General features: G+C 52.7%; 2 protein-coding genes and 1 long non-coding RNA gene across 5 annotated transcripts; 1 reads left to right on the top strand and 2 right to left on the bottom strand.

Annotated features, from left to right (window-relative positions):
• The first annotated feature begins 442 nt into the window (after positions 1 to 442).
• VAT1 (vesicle amine transport 1) lies at positions 443 to 10104 on the top strand. 3 transcript variants are annotated; one of them, XM_077971895.1, is made up of 6 exons: positions 443 to 707; positions 4678 to 4885; positions 5271 to 5441; positions 5549 to 5638; positions 8163 to 8404; positions 8567 to 10104. In XM_077971895.1, exons 1-6 carry the CDS (start codon positions 501 to 503, stop codon positions 8648 to 8650), a joined length of 1002 nt encoding a protein of 333 aa, XP_077828021.1. In that variant the 5' UTR covers positions 443 to 500; the 3' UTR covers positions 8651 to 10104. The 3 variants fall into 3 exon arrangements, with proteins under 3 accessions (XP_077828021.1, XP_002800538.2, XP_077828022.1); XM_002800492.4 differs by having other exon boundaries at positions 443 to 911; XM_077971896.1 differs by lacking the exon at positions 443 to 707 and adding an exon at positions 2377 to 2977.
• Positions 10105 to 10400: 296 nt separating this feature from the next.
• Positions 10401 to 18853, bottom strand: IFI35 (interferon induced protein 35). The gene is made up of 7 exons (NM_001266599.1): positions 18683 to 18853; positions 12616 to 12714; positions 11519 to 11666; positions 11341 to 11447; positions 11052 to 11238; positions 10822 to 10928; positions 10401 to 10600 (listed from the first exon to the last, which is right to left on the bottom strand). Exons 1-7 carry the CDS (start codon positions 18701 to 18703, stop codon positions 10409 to 10411), a joined length of 861 nt encoding a protein of 286 aa, NP_001253528.1. The 5' UTR covers positions 18704 to 18853; the 3' UTR covers positions 10401 to 10408.
• On the bottom strand, positions 13641 to 16593 carry LOC144335752 (uncharacterized). The gene is made up of 2 exons (XR_013406884.1): positions 16511 to 16593; positions 13641 to 15148 (listed from the first exon to the last, which is right to left on the bottom strand). It is a non-coding gene; the product is annotated as an uncharacterized LOC144335752 (long non-coding RNA).
• Positions 18854 to 19866: the final 1013 nt, after the last annotated feature.

Below are 19866 nucleotides of genomic sequence, written 5' to 3'. Positions count from 1 at the left end.
TCAGCCTCTCGAATAGCTAGGATTACAGGCGCGCGCCACTACCGCCTGGCTATTTTTTGCATTTTTGGTAAAGACGGGGGTTTCACCATGTCGGCCAGGCTGTTCTTGAACTCCTGACCTCAAATGATCCACCCGCAATGATCTCCTGACCTTGTAATCTGCCCGCCTCGGCCTCCCAAAGTGCTGGGATTACAGGCGTGAGCCACCGCGCCAGGCCTATCCCTTAAAATAGTTTTTAATTTGAATAAGGTTTACTGTGAATAAATAAATCGCGGTCTGCTTGAGCCCAAGACCACAGACATTCCTGGTGCCCGTTTTCGTGCTCTCCCAGCTTGCGCCACTGTGGCCCTGGCCCTTTAAGGCTGCGCGCGAGGCCCCGCCTCGCCCGGCGCCCCGCCCCTCCCGCTGGATCCCGCAGCCGCGGCTCTTCCCGACGCGCCCCGCCTTCCCCAGCTGTGCACTCTCAGTCCAGCTGTGCGCTCTCGTCGGGAGTCCCAGCCATGTCAGCCGAGAGAGAGGTAACCGAGGCGGCCACTGTGGTGGCGGCCGCCGAGGCAGGGGCCGGGGAAGACGCCTCTTCGCCGCCTGCGAAAACCGAGAGAATGAGCGACCCCCAGCAGCCCGCGGCCTCGGAAGTGGCCGCCGCCGCCGCCTCGCCGCCGCCGCTGCGCTGCCTGGTGCTCACTGGCTTTGGAGGCTACGACAAGGTGAAGCTGCAGAGCCGGCCGGCCGCGCCTCCGGCCCCTGGGCCCGGCCAGCTGACGCTGCGCGTGCGGGCCTGCGGGCTCAACTTCGCAGACCTCATGGCCAGGCAGGGGCTGTACGACAGGCTCCCGCCGCTGCCTGTCACTCCAGGCATGGAGGGCGCGGGCGTCGTGATCGCAGTGGGCGAGGGTGTCAGCGACCGCAAGGTGAGCGGGTTGCGTAGGGCAGGGCAGGGCTGCGCAGGCCACGGGGCAGTGGGGCACGAGTGGGCGGGCGCCGGGGGTGTGGCAGGGCAGGAGAAACTGGCGCGGACCTGGGTGCACAAGCGTGGAAAGCGTAGCAAAGAAACTTGTGTTTTGGGGCTCCTGGAGAACGGCATTTATGTGGGGAGGGGAGGCGGAATTATCGCCCCTTCCCCAACCTTTTTTAGTTGCGGCCGCCGCCCAGAAGCTGTGCTGGTAGGGGGGGAACAATAAGGCGCCCATGCGCATGCGCACAACGACACCACCGTCCCCACCCACCCCCGCCCCCCCGTTAAAACCACACCTGTACCCCTGCCCACCAAACACTCTCTGGGTAATTGTGGTCTGTGACTGTGAGTGACGGTTAGTACCCCCTTTTCCCGAGGGAGCTTGAGGGGCTATGTCGCCGGGGTTGGGCGGGGGCACAGCGGCCGTGCCAGAGTCCTGGTCACATGCAGCCCCGTGGTCTGTGGGGGTGTGAGGCGGCCCCTCCCAAAGCAAGGCAAGGCCAAGGAGACGAGACACGCCCGTGACGGAGAAGAGAGAGCCTTGCTCCCCCACCGCCACCAGACTTACACCGCCGATCTGGTTTTGGGGTGGGGGAGGCGGGATTGGGTCACCCGATCTTTGTCTTGGGCTCTGTGTCTCCCGTGACTGCAGTATCTCCTCCTTCTGTGACTCAGACATCGGGCCACGACCCGGGGCTGCCCTTCGGAACGCCTGGGGCGGGGCGTGTAGGGGGTACCCACCTCTGCCTTCCTCCTGCAGAGGACCCCCACTTCAGAAACCCCGGTGCCAGGGGTTTGGACTGGAACGGAGAGGTGTGGCGCCTTGAACTGGTTGGCCAAGTCTGCAGGCCTGTTTCTCCTCATTTATCATTAATCTCGGCCACAACCCTGGACACCGGAGAGCTCAAAATGATCAGCTTTTTGAGAGTCCTGGGATGAGGCCTCAGCACTCCATTTGTTTAGGGGTTCCTTTTTCTTTCTTTTTCTTTTTCTTTTCTTTTTTTTTTAGACGGAGTTTCGCTCTTGTTGCCATTCCACTTGTTGAGTGCAATGGCGCGATCTCGGCAACCTCTGCCTCCCGGGTTCAAGCGATTCTTCTGCCTTAGCCTCCCGAGTAGCTGGGATTACAGGCATGTGCCACCGCGCCTGGCTAATTTTGTATTTTTAGTAGAGATGGGTTTCTCCATGTTGGTCAGGATGGTCTCGAACTCCCGACCTCAGGTGATCTCCCCACCTTGGCCTCCCGAAGTGCTGGGGTTACAGACATGAGCCACCGCGCCTGGCCAGGGGTTTCTTTTTAAATCAGACCCCTCAGAAAGAGGCCCCTCAGATGTAGCCTCTTGCAGACCTGCCAGCCCCGGATTCCGGAGCCAGGTTTGTTGAATTCGGGAGCCAGGTTTGTTGGATTCGGGAGCCAGGTTTGTTGGATTCATCGAGTATGCAAACAGCTTCTCCTTAAAGGCTTTCCTCTGAATTCAGCTCTGGCCCCACCCTCAAACTGACTTCTAAATGATCCCACTCTTGAGCAGGCGCTAAGGGGAATATTTTCAGGGGGTAGTTGTAGTTCATGTCACTGCTGAAGGCCACCCACCTCACCTCCCCCCACACACTTTCCGCCTGGTAAATACAGGATATCCTGTCCAGGGCAAGAATCTGATGTAAGAGCCTGGATTCTGCTGGGAGGGCCCTTCCCTGTCTCTCTCCCTCCTCCTCCCTCCTGGTGTCTGGGCTGGGGAGGGGTCTTGGCCCTGATCTGGATGGCCTGAGGGTTAGCATGAGACAGGGTAAGTGAGACTTGTTCTGGGTCAAATCTCGGACTGGCCTTGACCCCAAATGACCAAGGCACTCCTCCCAGCTCTCCTGGGTTGTTCTGTATCTGCTAGTCTTGAGTCCCTGGGTGGAGGGCTTCCGTTCTCATTCTCCAGACCTCATCTCAGGCCAGAACTTGGAAGGAAAGACCCCAGCATGTCCTCAGTTCTCCTCTTCAGTGGACTGTGGGAGCATGAGGACATGAAAAAGGGTGTAAGTGGGAGTCCCATCCCCCTTCCCCATGGACCCTAACTCTTGTTAATATACAGAATTCCCATCATTCCTGGCAGGGATCAAGACAGACCCGGATTGTCCCAGAACAGCACCCACACCTCCCTCTTCATGCTCTTCAGAGTGCAGAGAGGTCTTTTCTCCTGACGCTCCCTCCTTTGCCCTGCCCTTCCCTTGACCCCACTTGCTAAGCTGGAGAGAAAGGTTCTGTTTTTTGTTTTTTTTTTTTTTTAATCTTTTTTTTTTTTTTTTTTTTTGAAACGGAGTCTCGCTCTGTCACCCAGGCTGGAGTGCAGTGGCCGGATCTCAGCTCACTGCAAGCTCCGCCTCCCGGGTTTACACCATTCTCCTGCCTCAGCCTCCCGAGTAGTTGGGACTACAGGCGCCCACCACCACGCCCTGCTAGTTTTTTGTATTTTTTAGTAGAGACGGGGTTTCACTGTGTTAGCCAGGATGGTCTCGATCTCCTGACCTCGTGATCCGCCCATCTTGGCCTCCCAAAGTGCTGGGATTACCGGCTTGAGCCACCGCGGTTATCTTTGCCCCCTTTCCCTCCTGCACAGAGGCTCTCGTGGGGGTGGGGAGGAAGCCTTTTACTGCTGTGTAGGCCTGTGTAGCCCTCGTTGTCTGTCGCCCCTCTTGCACCATCTCTGAGTGAAAGTGTTTCCTGGGCTTCCAGTGCTGGCTCAAACACACTTCTCCCCAGGTGATCACACCCTGCCGTAATCGCTCAGAGAACTTTGCCTGCACTTTGGTATGGCCTTCTTTTGGTTGTTTGTGTGACTTCCTTGCTGCTATTATATTATTATTATTATTATTAGCTAACATTATTAAGTGCTTATTATGTGCCAGACGTTGTGCTAAATTATTTTTTTCCATTTGATCCTCATAACTGCCCTAATTGACAGATAAGAAAACTGGAGCTCAAAAAGATTAAGTAATTTTTATGCACCCAAAGTCACACAGTCAGTAAACAGTTGAGACCACTTTTGTAACCACAGCAGTTTCATCTCTTCCATAATACTTCATGCTGCCCTAACTGTAAGCTTCTTGCATTCAGGGATCTTACACAATAGTGACATGTAAGATCTGTAAGAAGATGATAAGGATAGTATCTGCCTCAAAGAAATGATGTAAGGATTAATTAAGCATTATATATAAAGCACTTGAAATCAGGCTTGGCCCTCAGTCAGCAGTCAGTAAAGGTAGGTCGTTTTTGTTGATGATGTTGTTATTATTATTACCATGACTATTGCTGCTTCTCTTGCTACTTCATTTGTAAGAAGAGGGCCTTGTACCTAGGGCAAAATCAGTAAATAGCCTGTGGATGAATGAATGAGTGAGTGAAAGATACTCTTCTTTTTTTTTTTTTGGAGACAGAGTCTCACTCTGTCGCCCAGACTGGAGTACAGTGGCACGATCTCAGCTCACTGCAATCTCCGCCTCCTGGATTCACTCCATTCTCCTGCCTCAGCCTCCCAAGTAGCTGGGATTACAGGCGCCCGCCACTACGCCCAGCTAATTTTTTGTATTTTTAGTAGAGATAGGGTTTCACCATGTTGGCCAGGATTGTCTCGAACTCCTGACCTCGTGATTCACCCACCTCAGCCTCCCGAAGTGCTGGGATTACAGGCGTGAGCCACCGCGCCCAGCCAACGAATGATACTCTTCTCTTCTTCAAGGCAGGAGACCGGGTGATGGTGTTGAACCGGTCAGGGATGTGGCAGGAAGAGGTGACTGTGCCCTCGGTCCAGACCTTCTTGATGCCTGAGGCCATGACCTTTGAGGAAGCTGCTGCTTTGCTCGTCAATTACATTACAGCCTACATGGTCCTCTTTGACTTCGGCAACCTACGGCCTGGCCACAGCGTCTTGGTACACATGGCTGCAGGTGATGGGTCCCCTCACTTTATCACTCCTTACCCCACCCAGATTTCCTTCCAGGCCCTTTCCCTGCAGCCTGTCTGGGTTGTTGCCATGGCAACACCAGACTGCCTTGGCCTGTGGCGCCCAGAGGCCTCTGCTGTGTAGTTGCCGTGGTAACATTCAGGCACCAGGTCTAGTCTGGTGTGCTATCCTTAGCAACGTGCCCTCACCCCACACCCTCACCTCTCTAGCTACCCTCCCCACCACTTCTCAGTCATGGAAATTAGACATGGCCCTAAAACGAGCCTAGGCAAAATGAAGGTGATGGGCTGAGTCCTTGGGAGGCTAGAATGGAGTGGTTGGTAGCCAGGGTGACTCCATATCCCCTGCTTATGGGTGTCTTGCTGCAGGGGGTGTGGGAATGGCTGCCGTGCAGCTGTGCCGTACGGTGGAGAATGTGACAGTGTTCGGAACGGCCTCGGCCAGCAAGCATGAGGCACTGAAGGAGAATGGAGTCACACATCCCATCGACTATCACACGACCGACTACGTGGATGAGATCAAGAAGATTTCCCCTAAAGGTTGGGGGTAGAATATGGGAGGGGGGGTAGGAAGGCACAGGACAGGGAGGGGAGCTCCAGATCTGTGGATCCTAATGTTGTTCTTGGGTTGCCCTACTCTATAACAGGAGTGGACATCGTCATGGACCCTCTGGGTGGGTCAGATACTGCCAAGGGCTACAACCTCCTGAAACCCATGGGCAAAGTCGTCACCTATGGTGAGTTAGTGGGCCAGGCATGGAGAGAGCATGTGAGGGCAGGAGGGAGGGTCTAAGAGGTGGGATGTAGGGCCCAGGGCTTTTGAATGAAGAAGGGCTAGGGACTCTGGTGCTCTGTAGACAATCAGGGTTAGGAATGGTCCTGTATGTTGCATTCAGATTGCTGACTCCTGGGTGCCAGCTCTTTTCATTCTCTGTCACAACGTTTCATATGAGTCATAGTAAATTCTACATTTTATTTTATTTTTTGAGACGGAGTTTCACTCTTGGCCCCCAGGCTGGAGAACAGTGGCGCATCTCGGCTCACTGCAACCTCCGCCTCCTGGATTCAAGTGATTCTCCTGCCTTACCCTCCCGAGTAGCTGGGATTACAGGTGCCCGCCACCATGCCCAACCAATTTTTTTATCTTTAGTAGAGGCGGGGTTTCACCATGTTGGCCAGGCTGGTCTTGAACTCCTGACCTCGGGTGGTACAGCTGCCTCATCCTCCCAGAGTGCTGGGATTATAGGCGTGAGCCACCACAGCTGGCCAAATTGTACGTTCTTGTTTGGGATTATTCTTGAACAACCAGCCTGCCTTCTTTCTGTCCTACCTCCCTGAGTGTTTTTTTTTTTGTTTTTTTTTTTTGAGACGGAGTCTTGCTCTGTCACCCAGGCTGGAGTGCAGTGGCCGGATCTCAGCTCACTGCAAGCTCCTCCTCCCGGGTTCACGCCATTCTCCTGCCTCAGCCTCCCGAGTAGCTGGGACTACAGGCACCCGCCACTTCGCCCGGCTAGTTTTTTGTATTTTTTAGTAGAGACGGGGTTTCACTGTATTAGCCAGGATGGTCTCGATCTCCTGACCTCATGATCCGCCCGTCTCGGCCTCCCAAAGTGCTGGGATTACAGGCTTGAGCCACCACGCCTGGCCTCCCTGAGTGTCTTAAACAAGGTGCATTTTCATTTAAAAAAGTATTTCATACAACAAAATAAGCCAGGCATGGTGGCTCATGCCTGTAATCCCAGCACTTTGGAAGGCCAGGACAGGCGGATGGCTTCAGCCTAGAAATTCAAGACCAGCCTGGGCAACATGGCGTAACCTCATCTCTAGAAAAAATACAAAAATTAGCCAGGTGTGGTGGCACTGTACTCCAGCCTGGGCAACAGAGCGAGACCCTGACTCAAACAAAGGAACAAACAAACAAATACATAAAGACTAGAGCAATTTTTTTTTTTTTTTTTTTTTTTTTTTGAGAGGGAGTCTCGCTCTGTTGCCCAGGCTGGGATGCAGTGGCTGGATCTCAGCTCGCTGCAAGCTCCGCCTCCCGGGTTTACGCCATTCTCCTGCCTCAGCCTCCCGAGTAGCTGGGACTACAGGCGCCCGCCACCTCGCCCGGCTAGTTATTTTTTGTATTTTTTAGTTGAGATGGGGTTTCACCTTGTTAGCCAGGATGGTCTCGATCTCCTGACCTTGTGATCCGCCCGTCTCGGCCTCCCAAAGTGCTGGGATTACAGGCTTGAGCCACCGCGCCCGGCCTTTTTTTTTTTTTTTTTTTGAGACAGAGTATCACTCTGTCACCCATCCTGGAGGGCAGTGGCCCAACCTCGGTTCTCTGTAGCATCCACCTCCCTGGTTCAAGCAGTTCTGCCTCAGGCTCCTGAGTAGCTGGAATTATAGGTGCCCATCTCCACGCGTGGCTTTTTTTTTGTTTTTCTTGAGACAGAGTCTGGCTCTGTCACCCAGGCTGGAGTGCAGTGACACGATCTCAGCTCACTGCAACCTCTACCTCCCGGATTCAACTGATTCTTCTGCCTCAGCCTCCCAAGTAGCTGGGACTACAGGCACGCGCCACCATGCCTGGCTAATTTTTGTATTGTTGTGGTTTTTTTGTTTGTTTTATTTTTTTTGAGACAGAGTTTCACTCTTTTTGCCCAGGCTGGGGTGCAATGGCACGATCTCAGCTCACTACAACCTCTGCCTCCTGGATTCAAGCGATTCTCCTGCCTCAGCCTTCCTGAGTAGCTGGGATTACAGGCATGTACCACCATGCCCAGCTAATTTTGTATTTTTAGTAGAGACGGGGTTTCTCCATGTTGGTCAGGCTGATCTCGAACCCCTGACGTGAGGTGATCCACCCACCTCGGCCTCCCAAAGTGCTAGGATTTCAGGCGTGAGCCACTGCGCCCAGCCAACACCTGGCTAATTTTTGTATTTTTTAGTACAGACAAGGTATTTTTTAGTAGAGACAAGGTTTCACCATGTTGGGCAGGCTGGTCTTGAACTCCTGACCTCAAATGATCCTCCCACCTTGGCTTCCCAGAGCGCTGGGATTACCGGTGTGAACCACAGCACCCAGCTGCTGGAGCAATTTTAAGTCAGCCACGGTTGGTTTGGGCCTGGTAACCAGCAGTTTGAGAATTATCCAATCACCCCCTGGCACTGGTGTGGAGAATTGCAAGGGGATCACAGGGAACAGAAAGTACAGATGCAGGCACACAGGGATGTGCCTGGGGTGTTCACAGGCCATGTCACCTTGTCCTTCAGGAATGGCCAACCTGCTGACGGGCCCCAAACGGAACCTGATGGCCCTGGCCCGGACATGGTGGAATCAATTCAGCGTGACAGCTCTGCAGCTGCTGCAGGCTAACCGGGCTGTATGTGGCTTCCACCTGGGCTACCTGGATGGTGAAGTGGAACTGGTCACTGGTGTGGTGACCCGCCTCCTGGCTTTGTACAGCCAGGGCCACATCAAGCCCCACGTTGACTCAGTCTGGCCTTTCGAGAAGGTGAATGTGAGGATTTTGCAGGGAGGGCTTGGATAGGACTCATGAAGGCTGGGGTCCCAAGGGGTAGATTCCTGGGGAAGAGGAGGGCTGCCTGCATCGCACTGGCTCTTGTTGGATGGAGGCTGGATAGCACTGGGAGCCTCATCTTTCCTTCCTCCCCAGGTGGCCGATGCCATGAAACAGATGCAGGAGAAGAAGAATGTGGGCAAGGTCCTCCTGGTTCCAGGGCCAGAGAAGGAGAACTAGAGCGAGTGGTTGTGAGACCCTAGAGACCAGCAAAGGGAGAAGTTGGGAAGCTGCGTTCTGTTGGCCACCAGACTTGCATTTCAGCCTCTGTCATAATGCTCTGCCCTCCCTCCCCCGAAGGTCTCTGTGGTGATGACCTGCTCTCCCCTGCCCCTCCCCGCTTCCTGACCTCTGAAGAGGTTGGGAAGTGACCATTTGGATGTCTGGGCCCTGCCAAGGGGACAGGGAGGGTCAGAGGGAGGCCGGCTGCTTCCTGCCCCCGCCCTTTCCCCGGGCCTGCTGTGCTGCTTTTGTGCCAAGGTTAGCCAGTCCCCCCCTGTTGTGTTCCATGTGCTTTCACCTCTGCCTCATCTTCCCTCCCGTCCCTGCCCCGCCACCTCCCCAAAGAATTGAAATGTCAGCTCAGGATATGGGGCCAATCTCTGTGAGTCCAGCAGGTACCTGTCTCTCCCTAGTGTCCCTTCAGCCTGGGCCGACCAGCGCCCACCTCTGGGCTTGACCAGTTCCCAATCTCCTCCTCTGTCCCCAGCATCGTAAGCACAATTGGGCTTCTTCCATCTCCAGGTTTTCTGCCATTCTTAACCAAGGCTGCCTCTTCCAACAGGGCGGAAATCAGACCTACTCCCCTAGGTCACAACTCTGGGAGCGATACAGAGCCCCCACCCTTCACTGAGTTCTCTGGATTTGTTCTCAGTGCCTTAGCAACGAAAACCTGTGCTTGTGTGTGTGTGGCGGCGGGGAGGGAGGATCCTGTCTCCCACCTCCTTCTCCTCCCCTGTACTCCCCAGTGCCTTCCTTGTTCTGGTGGAGCTGGGGTTTCGCTCCTACCCAGTCCCACAACACTGCCAAAAATTTGTGTATGTGCCATTGGGTGGGGCAGTCCCGAGCCTCCTGGGGGAGCAGGGCAAAAACAGGTGCCCTCATCGTGGTCTGTGTCATGTCCTGTCTTTATGATGGTTGAGGAGAAAGGCGGGGAAGCTTCCTCAGTCTTGCAGATACGTGTGGCATTTACCAGCCAGAGCTCTGCAAGGCTGTGCTGTCTGTTTCTTGTTCTGGGACCAAAGTAAAAATCCAAGCACATTCCCCTTGCACTTAGGGGAGGCCCCACTGCCTTCTCAAAGCAGAGCGGCAGCTTATCAAACTCAGCCCACAACTTTGTTTACATGGGTGGGGAGATGGAACAGGGGAATACAGAGTGGGATGGTCAGGACCTGGGCCACTGTGACCAAAATGGGGACTTCCTGGGTAGGGAGGTCACTCCCTCTACTCACTGAGCTAGAATTAGGGAGGATTATCACCCCAACCGTTGCAATGGGAGGTGGAGGGACAGGCTCAGCATCCTCATTGTCTACATGAGGCCCAAATGTGTGAAGTGCGATTTCTGCTTTTGTGTACCCCACCACCCCATTACCACAGCTGCCTTTGTGTTTGTGTCAATAAAAAGCCAAACCCTAGGTCCTGCTTGTTGCCTCTGAGAGTGGAGGGAAGGTGAGCTTCTGGAAGGCCGGCGCTGCCAGCAGAAGATCTGGCTTCTTCCCGCCCCCATCTCTTTACATGCCCAAATCACGTTTCCTTTCATGAGTGAAATGAGGAAGAACATCATGGAGTGCAGGCCGTTTTTACTGTTCCGGGCAAAGTGTTTCGCAATGTGTGATCCCTCCCTGTTGGTGAACATAAAGACCTCCTACATGGGCACCCAAGCCCAGCCCCGTGTGAGATCCTTGGCCGTGGGGTGGGGAGGATGAGAAGGGGAGGCCCCTACCCTGACTCAGAGGTGAAGACTGCTAGGCCCTGCTGTCCTTGGGGTACGACTGTCAGGGACTCTATCTCCCCACCCCCACGGGTGGGCTTCTGGAAGTGGACCTCCAGGACGTCGTGCAGCTCTGGGCCGTCCAAGATATCGGGAATGTTGAGCACCAGCACTGAGCGCGGAGCTGGCTGCAACCTGATCTGGAAAAGGAGCCAGGAGATCGCAAAGGCTCATGGGAGAAGGGCTGGGGGCTGGGGGTAGGGCAGGCAGTGCCGCATGGGGGTATGAGGTCAGGAGGCCTGGAGAGGCTGGTCGTGGGTAGGTCAGTGGGGTTTGGGGCCTCTGATCCTTCACTGGGCAAGTTCCTGGCAGGCAGACGGGTTACCCAGCCCAGCCCCTGTTCTCCACCCCTCCCGCTTACCTCAACATTCTGGATCTCCCCATTCACATAGGGAGAGACTCTCAGAGGGACCTGCTGTCCACCCAGTGGCACTCTGAACTGGCCAATCCGGCACAGGCGCTGGGCCACTGTGGGGAACAAGGAGGGGTGGACCTTTAGCATCAAGCCCTCTCCTCTCTCTGAACCCTGTACCTTAATCTTCCACACCCTGTACCCTCATCTCCCCTGCAGGAGGTCTGCATGACCGTCACCTCCATCCGTAGCAAACCCCAGCATGACACTCCCTTGCAGCAGCTCCCGAAACTCCACATCGCCACCTCCGTTCCTAGTCTTGCCAAAGAAGATCTCAAGCTTGTCCAGCAGCTCCTCCTCACTCAGCCTGAGACTGGCAGGAAATCCACTGACCAACACCCTCTGGCCACTCAACTGGCTGGACACCTAGGGGGAGACAGCAAGGGGTGGTCCCAGACACAGCTCCACTTTCCCATGCCCAGGTGCATGGCACCTTTTTCATGCCCCAGGATTCTGTCATTCTGTCACCTGGATGGTGGTGACCATGGGCAGCTCCAAGGGCTGGGCCTGCATCCGCAGCCGGCACTCCTCCATGTTGATCGTGTGCTCCTTTTGTTGCAGCACCTGCTCAGCCACTGGGTGGTGGGGAAACGGTCAGTACTGGGAATCCTCCCCACCTCCCTCCTGAGGCTCCCCATGAGCTCACCTTTGGGGTCATCAAAGGTGATCAGAGCAGAGCCCTCAAGCAGAGGGCAGTGGATCCGCAAATTGGAAACTAAAGACTTAGGCACTTCCCTGTCCTGCTGGGTGTGTCCTCGGAACACCAGGGGGATCTCCGGCACTGAAAATGGGACCTGGAAGTAGGGGAGGGGAGTAGGAGTGTTCCTCACTCCCACCTAGGAGGAAGACATCTCCAATCCCATTCCATTGATGCTGAGTGCCGGAGATAAATACATTTACTGAAAGAAAAGCTGGATAAATGAGTGGATGAATGCAGGTCTGGTCCATACCGGGCCATTTACATACAACATCTTAATTTGTCCTGGGGGGTGGGTAGCTCTACTTTACAGATGTTCAAGTAACATACTGGAGGTCACATAGCAAAGAAGTAGCAGAGCCAGGAATAAAACTGAGAACTCCCCAGCTCTTTTGTGTGTGTGTATGTTTGTTTGTTTGTTTTAAAGGGAGTCTCGCTCTGTCACCCAGCTGGAGTGTAGTGGCACGATGATCTTGGCTCACTGCAACCCCCACCTCCCAGGTTCAAGCAGTTCTGCCTCAGCCTCACAAGTAGCTGGGATTATAGGCATGTGCCACCAAACCCGGCTAATTTTTGTATTTTTAGTAGAGACGGGGTTTCACCCTGTTGGCCAGGCTGGTCTCAAACTCCTGACCTCAGGTGATCCACCAGCCTCGGCCTCCCAAAGTGCTGGGATTACAAGCATGAGCCACCATGCCCGGCCTCCTTTTTTTTTTTTTTTTGAGGAGTCTCGCTCTGTCACGCAGGCTGGAGTGCAGTGGCGCAGTCTCAGCTCACTACAGCCTCCGCTTCCTGGGTTCAAACGATTCTTCTGCCTTAGCCTGCTGAGTAGCTGGGATTACAGGCATGCGCCACCATGCCCAGCTAATTTTTGTATTTTTGATAGAGACGGGATTTCACTATGTTGGCCAGGCTTGTCTCAAACTCCTGACCTCAGGTGATCAGCCCACCTCGGCCTACCAAAGTGCTGGGATTACAGGTGTGAGCCACCACACCTGGCATCGCCAGCTCGTTTTTACCAGACAACACCAGGTCTCCCACCTTACCTTGTCTTTGGGGGCGTCCCCGAGCTCCTTTCTCAGCTGCTGCAGCTCCTGCAGCCTCATCTTGAGTCTGGCCTGCTCCTCCTGAAGGGCGTGGAGGGCCTTTTGGAGCAGAAGGAAACAACAAGACTTCCACCTGCCCTTCCAGAGAATGAACAAGCCCAGGGGAAGTGGGGCCTGTTCTGGACTCTCCAGAAGCAGAGTTGATGCTAAGCTCAAGAACAACCCAACGGCCGGGCGCGGTGGCTCAAGCCTGTAATCCCAGCACTTTGGGAGGCCGAGGCGGGTGGATCACGAGGTCAGGAGATTGAGACTATCCTGGCTAACATGGTGAAACCCCGTCTCTACTAAAAATACAAAAAAAAAAACTAGCCGGGCGTGGTGGCGGGCGCCTGTAGTCTCAGCTACTTGGGAGGCTGAGGCGGCAGAATGGCATGAACCCGGGAGGCAGAGCTTGCAGTGAGCCGAGATCACGCCACTGCACTCCAGCCTGGGAGACACAGCGAGACTCCGTCTCAAAAAAAAAGAACAACCCAACCCCTTTGTGCTGCCCTGGGCTGGTCTTGGCCCCTCCACCCAGGGCTTGGCTGGGCTCATCTCAGCTGTTCTTGAAAGGGCAGGAGCCTTTGCAGCGTCCATGACTTGTTCATGACCACAGATCTAGAGTTCAACAAACACTGAGCTCCTGCTAGGAAGTGCTGGGCACTGACACAGACAGTGGAAGATAAGGGTACAGCCCTCAGGCCTGCCAAACAGTGCTCAAAATAGTACATGATCACATCACTGACTGTGAAGGGCGGCCAGAGTTTGGAAGAGGGACAATCCCAAAGGGGTTAACCCAGTTAGGGACACCTCCAAGAGAAGGGAAGACAAGTTGCAAAATGTCATACAGTAACACTGTTAACTTTTACTAAGTACTTACTATATGCCAGGCGCTGTGTTAAGCCCTTCTGATGAATTATTTCATTCAATTCTTAGAACAACAGGGTATCTATAAGATAGATATCCTATGATCCTTATTTTATTGATTTATTTTTAAATTTTTTCTTTCTTTCTTTCTTTCTTTTTTTTTTTTTTTTTTTGAGACAGAGTCTTGCTCTGTTTCCCAGGTTGGAGTGTAGTGGCATGATCTCAACTCACTGCAGCCTCCACTTCCTGGGTTCAAGCAATTCTCCTGCCTCCCAAGTAACTGGGATTACAGGCACCCACCACCACGCCTGGCTACTTTTTGTATTTTTAGTAGAAACGGGTTTTCACCATGTTGGCCAGGCTGGTCTCAAATCCTGGCCTCAGATGATCTGCCCGCCTCAGCCTCCTAACGTGCTAGGATTACAGGTGTAAGCCACCATGCCCAGCCAATCCTTATTTTATAGATGAGGAAATTAAAGCTCAGAGAGGTTAAATGACTTGCCCAAAGTCATTTGGCCCTAGGCTGTCTGACTCCAGAGCCCATCCTGCTAACCTGTGCTTTACAATGAAGAAATGAAGCCCAGAGTGGGGAGGTGGTTTACCCATCAATTCTAGCTTGTCCCTGGACTGCTACACTTTCCACGGAACAACAAGTAGCCTTTTAGGCTGGGTGTGATCTGGAATGGGTCCAGAGAGAGAACTGACATCATAGGCAGGGAAGTGACACCAGAGATACCAATAAATGCACCTCTGTTTGTGGAATAGAGCAGAGTTCACCCTGTGGTTAGGAATCTTGATAAGTAAGTTCGGCTCAGAGAAGCATGAGGTCTTTTGCAAAGATAGGACTCTGTCCTGACCATCTCTGTATTGCCAGTGTCCAGCAAGATCTCCGGCACAAAATGTGTCCAGTAAAAGTGTGTTGAATGAAGAAATGAAGTGAATGAATGACGGTAAAGGAGCACATTACAGAGGGCACCAAATAAATTCGTTGTGAGTTTGGTCTAGTTTTAGCAGAAACCTAGAGCTTGACCACATAATGCTGGTTTATGAATAGTGAAAAAGACCCTTAGTTATTCATATTTCTGTAAATGAGACAGTGCTAACACAGTGCCTTTAAGGGCCAGTTAGATAACATCAATGAGTTAATAGAGCCATATAGGATGACAGAGAGTGGTGGGGACTGTGATGCACTGGGAAGAGCATGTCCCTGCTAAAGTAAACCTCTTCTAGCCATAACCAAGTTTTCCCCCACAGCAAATCTATCCATATTTTTGTTTTGTTTTGTTTTGTGAGACAAAGTCTCAATGCCACCCAGGCTGGAGTGCAATTGCTTGATTATGGCTCACTGCAGCCTCGACCTCCCGGAATCAAGCGATCCTCTCATCTCAGCCTCCTGAGTAGCTGGGACTACAGGTGTGTGCCATCACGCCAGCTTTTTTTTTTTTTTTTTTTTTTTAATTTTCTGAGATGGGCCGGGTGCGGTGGCTCAAGCCTGTAATCCCAGCACTTTGGGAGGCCGAGACGGGCGGATCACGAGGTCAGGAGATCGAGACCATCCTGGCTAACACAGTGAAACCCCGTCTCTACTAAAAAATACAAAAAACTAGCCGGGCGAGGTGGCGGGCGCCTGTAGTCCCAGCTACTCGGGAGGCTGAGGCAGGAGAATGGCGTAAACCCGGGAGGCGGAGCTTGCAGTGAGCCGAGATCGCGCCACTGCACTCCAGCCTGGGTGACAGAGCCAGACTCCGTCTCAAAAAAAAAAAAAAAAAAAAAAAAAAAATTTCTGAGATGGAGTCTCACTCTGTTGCCTAGGCTGGAGTGCAGTGGCACAATCTCGACTCGCTGCAAACTCTGCCTCCTGGGTTCAACAGATTGTCCTGCCTCAGCCTCCCAAGTAGATGGGATTACAGGCACCTGCCACCATGCCTAGCTAATTTTTTATTTTTTATTCATTTATTTTTTTTGAGATGGAGTCTCACTCTGTCGTCAGGCTGGAGTGCAGTGGCATGATCTCGGCTTACTGTGACCTCTGACTCACGGGTTCAAGTGATTCTTCTGCCTCAGACTCCCGAGTAGCTGGGACTACAGGCACACACCACCATGCCCAGATAATTTTTTTATTTTTAGTAGAGATGGGTTTTCACCATGTTGGCCAGGATGGTCTCAATCTCTTGACCTTGTGATCCGCCCACCGCGGCCTCCCAAAGTGCTGGGATTACAGGAGTGAGCCACTGCACCCGGCTCTAATTTTTTGTTTTTACTAGAGATGGGGTTTCACCATGTTGGCCAGGCTGGTCTCAAACTCCCCACCTCAAGTGATTACCCACCTCAGCCTCCCAAAGTGCTGGGATTACAGGCATGAGCCACGGACCCTGGCCCCCTAATCTTCCCCTTTTTAATTGAAATAAAAAATTTGGGCAGGGCGTGGTGGCAGACGCCTGTAATCCCAGCACTGTGGGAGGCGGAGGAAGTCAGATCGCTTGAGCCCAGGAGTCTGAGACTAGCCTGGACAACACAACAAAACTCTACCTCCACAAAATATCTAAAAATTAGCCAGGTATGGTGGCACATGCCTGTAGTCCCAGCTACTCGGGAGGCTGAGATGGAAGGATCTGTTGATCCCTAGAGGTGGAGGTGACTGCACTGAGTGGGCCAGGATCGAGCCACTGCACTGCAGCCTGGAAAAAAAGAGTGAACTCTTGTCTCAAAAAACAAAAAACAAAAAATCTGGATTTTTATTTGAAAAAGACGGCCCAATTTAACGTATATAAAGCCGGGTGCTGTGGTTCAAGTCTGTAATCCCAGCATTTTGGGCGGCTAAGGCAGGCGGATCACATGAGGTCAGGAGTTTGAGACCAGCCTGGTCAACATGGTGAAACTTTGTCTCCCAAAAAATACAAAAAATTAGCCACCCATGGTGGCGTGGGCCTGTAATCCCAGCTACTCGGGAGGCTGAGGCAAGAGAATCACTTGAATCTGGGAGGCGGACGTTGCAGTGAGCCAAGATCACGCTATTGCACCTCAGCCTGGGCAACAAGAGTAAAACTCCATCTCAAAAAAAAAAAAAAAAAGGCCGGGCGCGGTGGCTCACGCCTGTAATCCCAGCACTTTGGGAGGCCGAGGCGGGCGGATCACAAGGTCAGGAGATCGAGACCATCTTGGCTAACACGGTGAAACCCCGTCTCTGCTAAAAATACAAAAAATTAGCCAGCGCAGTGGCAGGCGCCTGTAGTCCCAGCTACTTGGGAGGCTGAGACAGGAGAATGGCATGAACCCGGGAGGCGGAGCTTGCAGTGAGCCAACCGTGCCACTGCACTCCAGCCTGGGTGATGAGCAAGACTCCATCTCAAAAAAAAAAAAAAAAAAAGAAAAGGCTGGGCATGGTGGCTCACACCTGTAATCCCAGCACTTTGGGAGGCTGAGGCAAGCGGATCACAAGGTCAGGAGATCGAGACCATGGTGAAACCCTGTCTCTACTAAAAACACAAAAAAATTAGCCGGGCATGGTGGCAGGCGCCTGTAGTCCCAGCTACTCAGAGAGGCTGAGGCAGGAGAACGGCATGAACCCGGGAGATGGAGCTTGCAGTGAGCTGACATTGTGCCACCGCACTCCAGCCTGGGTGAAAAAGTGAAACTCCGTCTCAAAAAAAAAAAAAAAAAGAAAAGGCCGGGCAGGAGATCAAGACCATCCTGGCTAACACGGTGAAACCCCATCTCTACTAAAAATACAAAAAATCTGCCAGGCATGGTGGAATGTACCTGTAGTCCCAGTTACTTGGGAGGCTGAGGCAGGTGAATCGCTTGAACCGGGAAGGCAGAGGTTGCAGTGAGCCGAGATCGCGCCATTGCACTCCAGCCTGGGTGACGGAGCGAGACTCCGTCTCAAAAAAAAAAAAAAAAAAAAAAAAGATTGTCTTGGGGAACTGGGGTTCTGAAAAGGTTGGCAATAATAACATTAACAAGAAGAAACACATATTGAATGCTCTGTAGGTGCTAAGCAGTGGGATAAGTTTTTACTGTGTCAATCTATGGATTACCTAGTGTGATTCTTACAATAGATAGATAGATAGATAGATGATAGATAGATAGATAGATAGATAGATAGATAGATAGATAGATGATAGATAGATAGATGATAGATAGATAGATAGATGATAGATAGATAGATAGATAGATAGATGATAGATAGATGATAGATAGATAGATAGATGATAGATAGATAGATAGATAGATAGATAGATAGATGATAGATAGATAGATAGATAGATAGATAGATAGATAGATAGTGTGTGTGTGTGTGAGAGAGAGAGAGACAGTCTCCCTCTGTTGCCCAGAGTGGAGCATAGTGGTATAATCTCAGCTCACTGCAACCTCTGCACCCCAGGTTCAAGCAATTCTCTCGCCTCAGTCTCCCGAGTAGCTGGGATTACAGGTGTGTGCCACCACACCTGGCTAATTTTTGTGTTTTTAGTAGAGATGGGGTTTCGCTGTGTTGGCCAGGCTGGTCTCGTACTCCTAACCTCAAGTGATCCAACCGCCTCGGCCTCCCAAAGTGCTGGCTGGGATTATAGGCGTGAGCCACTGCACCCAGCCTAATTCCTTTAGTTTCTTTCTTTTTTTTTTTGAGACAGTCTCGCTCTGTCACCCAGGCTGGAGTGCAGTGGCACAATCTCGGCTCACCGCAACCTCCGCCTCCCAGGTTCAAGTGATTCTCCTGTCTCAGCCTCCCACGTAGCTGGGATTACAGGAGCACACCGCCACACCCAGCTAATTTTTTGTATTTTAGTAGAGACAGAGTTTCACTGTATTGCCCAGGCCTCCCAAAGTGCTAGGATGACAGGCATGAGACACCACTCCTGGCCTAGAACAATTGTTATTTGGGTCACAGAACCCTTTGAGTATCTGATGGAAACTACGGATTCTCTCTCCAGAGAAGTGCACACACACAGGATTTAATGAGCTCCTCCTGTCTGAGGCAATAGGTTAGGGAACCGACTCCACAAGGCAGAGGCAATCCCAGCCCTGTGTTTCTCCCCAGCCCTTCAGCAGGCCTGAGATGGGCAGGGAGAGGCTTGGCTGCCAGGCCGTGAGATATCTGTGGGTTCCTAGACAAAGGATTGTTCCTGTTTCCCCAATTCCCAACTCCCTCCTCCTCACTTACGGCATTCAGCGGGGCTGACATGGGTCTCGGGTCTGTTTGGCAAGAGCTGAGGCCTCAGAGCTGGGCACACTGGCAGAATCCACCACAACTGAACTCTTGTTTGTACCCGTCCCCTCCAAGGGCTTTGGTCTCTCGCAGCCCCAGCAGGACCCGAACACCTCAGGAGGTTCTGCTCGCAGGCTGTTTGCTTCCACTTTCATTTCCGTGAAATCCCTGCCCTCTGGCGCTCACATGCCGCCCCCTGCCGAGGCCTCCCCATCCCTGGGAGGAGCCTTCTTGATCATCAAAGTCGACTTCACTCAGCTGTGGTGCCTCAAGGAAAGCCACCTCACAGCAACTGCAAACTGGCCCCAGTCAACCATTCCCAGCAATCTCGGACAAGCGCATTGGTAGACCCTGCTTTGTCAATGGATTATTTCCCTAGAGCCTAGAATAATGCTGGGCACATCAACATTGATAAAATAATTGTTGAATGAGCTGGGCGCGGTGGCTTACACCTGTAATCCCAGCACTCTGGGAGGCCCAGGCAGGCAGATCACCTGAGGTCAGGAGACCAGCCTGGCCAACATGGTGAAACCCCATCTTTACTAAAAAAATACAAAAATTAGCCGGGCGTGGTGGTGCAGTCCTATAATCCCAGCTACTTGTGAGGCCGAGGCAGAATAGCTGGAACCCGGGAGGCAGAGGTTGCATTGAGCCGAGATAGTGCTGTTGCACTCCAACCTGGGTGACAAGAGTGAAACTCCACCTCAAAAAATAAAGTAATAATTGCTGAATGAACGAGAAACACAATCAGGACAGATAAAGCCCATAGTTCAAGTTCACAAAACTGCCAGGTGCAGTGGCTCACGCCTGTAATCCCAGCACTTTGGGAGGTCGAGGCGGGTGGATCATGAGACCACCCTGGCCACCATGGTGAAACCCCGTCTCTACCAAAATACAAAAAATTAGCCAGTCCAGATCACGCCATTGCACTCCAGCCTGGGCAACAGAGCGAGATTCCGACTAAAAAAAAAAAGTGCCAATCCCAGCAGCTGGGCCCACACGTGCCTATAGTTCTAGCAGGTTGAGGCAGGAGTTCGAGGCTTGAGCCCGGGAGTTCGAGGCCAGCCTGGGCAACCCAGTGAACCTTGTCTCTTAAAAAAAAAGAAGCCTGGGTGCGGTGGCTCATGCCTGTAATCCCA

Source organism: Macaca mulatta, chromosome 16, assembly GCF_049350105.2.
Source record: "Macaca mulatta isolate MMU2019108-1 chromosome 16, T2T-MMU8v2.0, whole genome shotgun sequence".
NCBI lineage: Eukaryota > Metazoa > Chordata > Mammalia > Primates > Cercopithecidae > Macaca > Macaca mulatta.
This window is presented reverse-complemented; position numbering and strand designations above follow the sequence as displayed.

Coding starts and splice junctions, on each gene's coding strand:
- VAT1 (XM_002800492.4), top strand. CDS start 501: ATGTCAGCCGAGAGAGAGGTAACCGAGGCGGCCACTGTGGTGGCGGCC. Junction 912..4,677: donor AGGGTGTCAGCGACCGCAAG/GTGAGCGGGTTG, acceptor CTCTTCTTCAAG/GCAGGAGACCGGGTGATGGT. Junction 5,442..5,548: donor CAAGAAGATTTCCCCTAAAG/GTTGGGGGTAGA, acceptor ACTCTATAACAG/GAGTGGACATCGTCATGGAC.
- IFI35 (NM_001266599.1), bottom strand. CDS start 18,703: ATGTCAGCCCCGCTGAATGCC. Junction 11,667..12,615: donor GGGACGCCCCCAAAGACAAG/GTAAGGTGGGAG, acceptor CCCTACTTCCAG/GTCCCATTTTCAGTGCCGGA. Junction 10,601..10,821: donor GGGAGATCCAGAATGTTGAG/GTAAGCGGGAGG, acceptor CTCCTTTTCCAG/ATCAGGTTGCAGCCAGCTCC.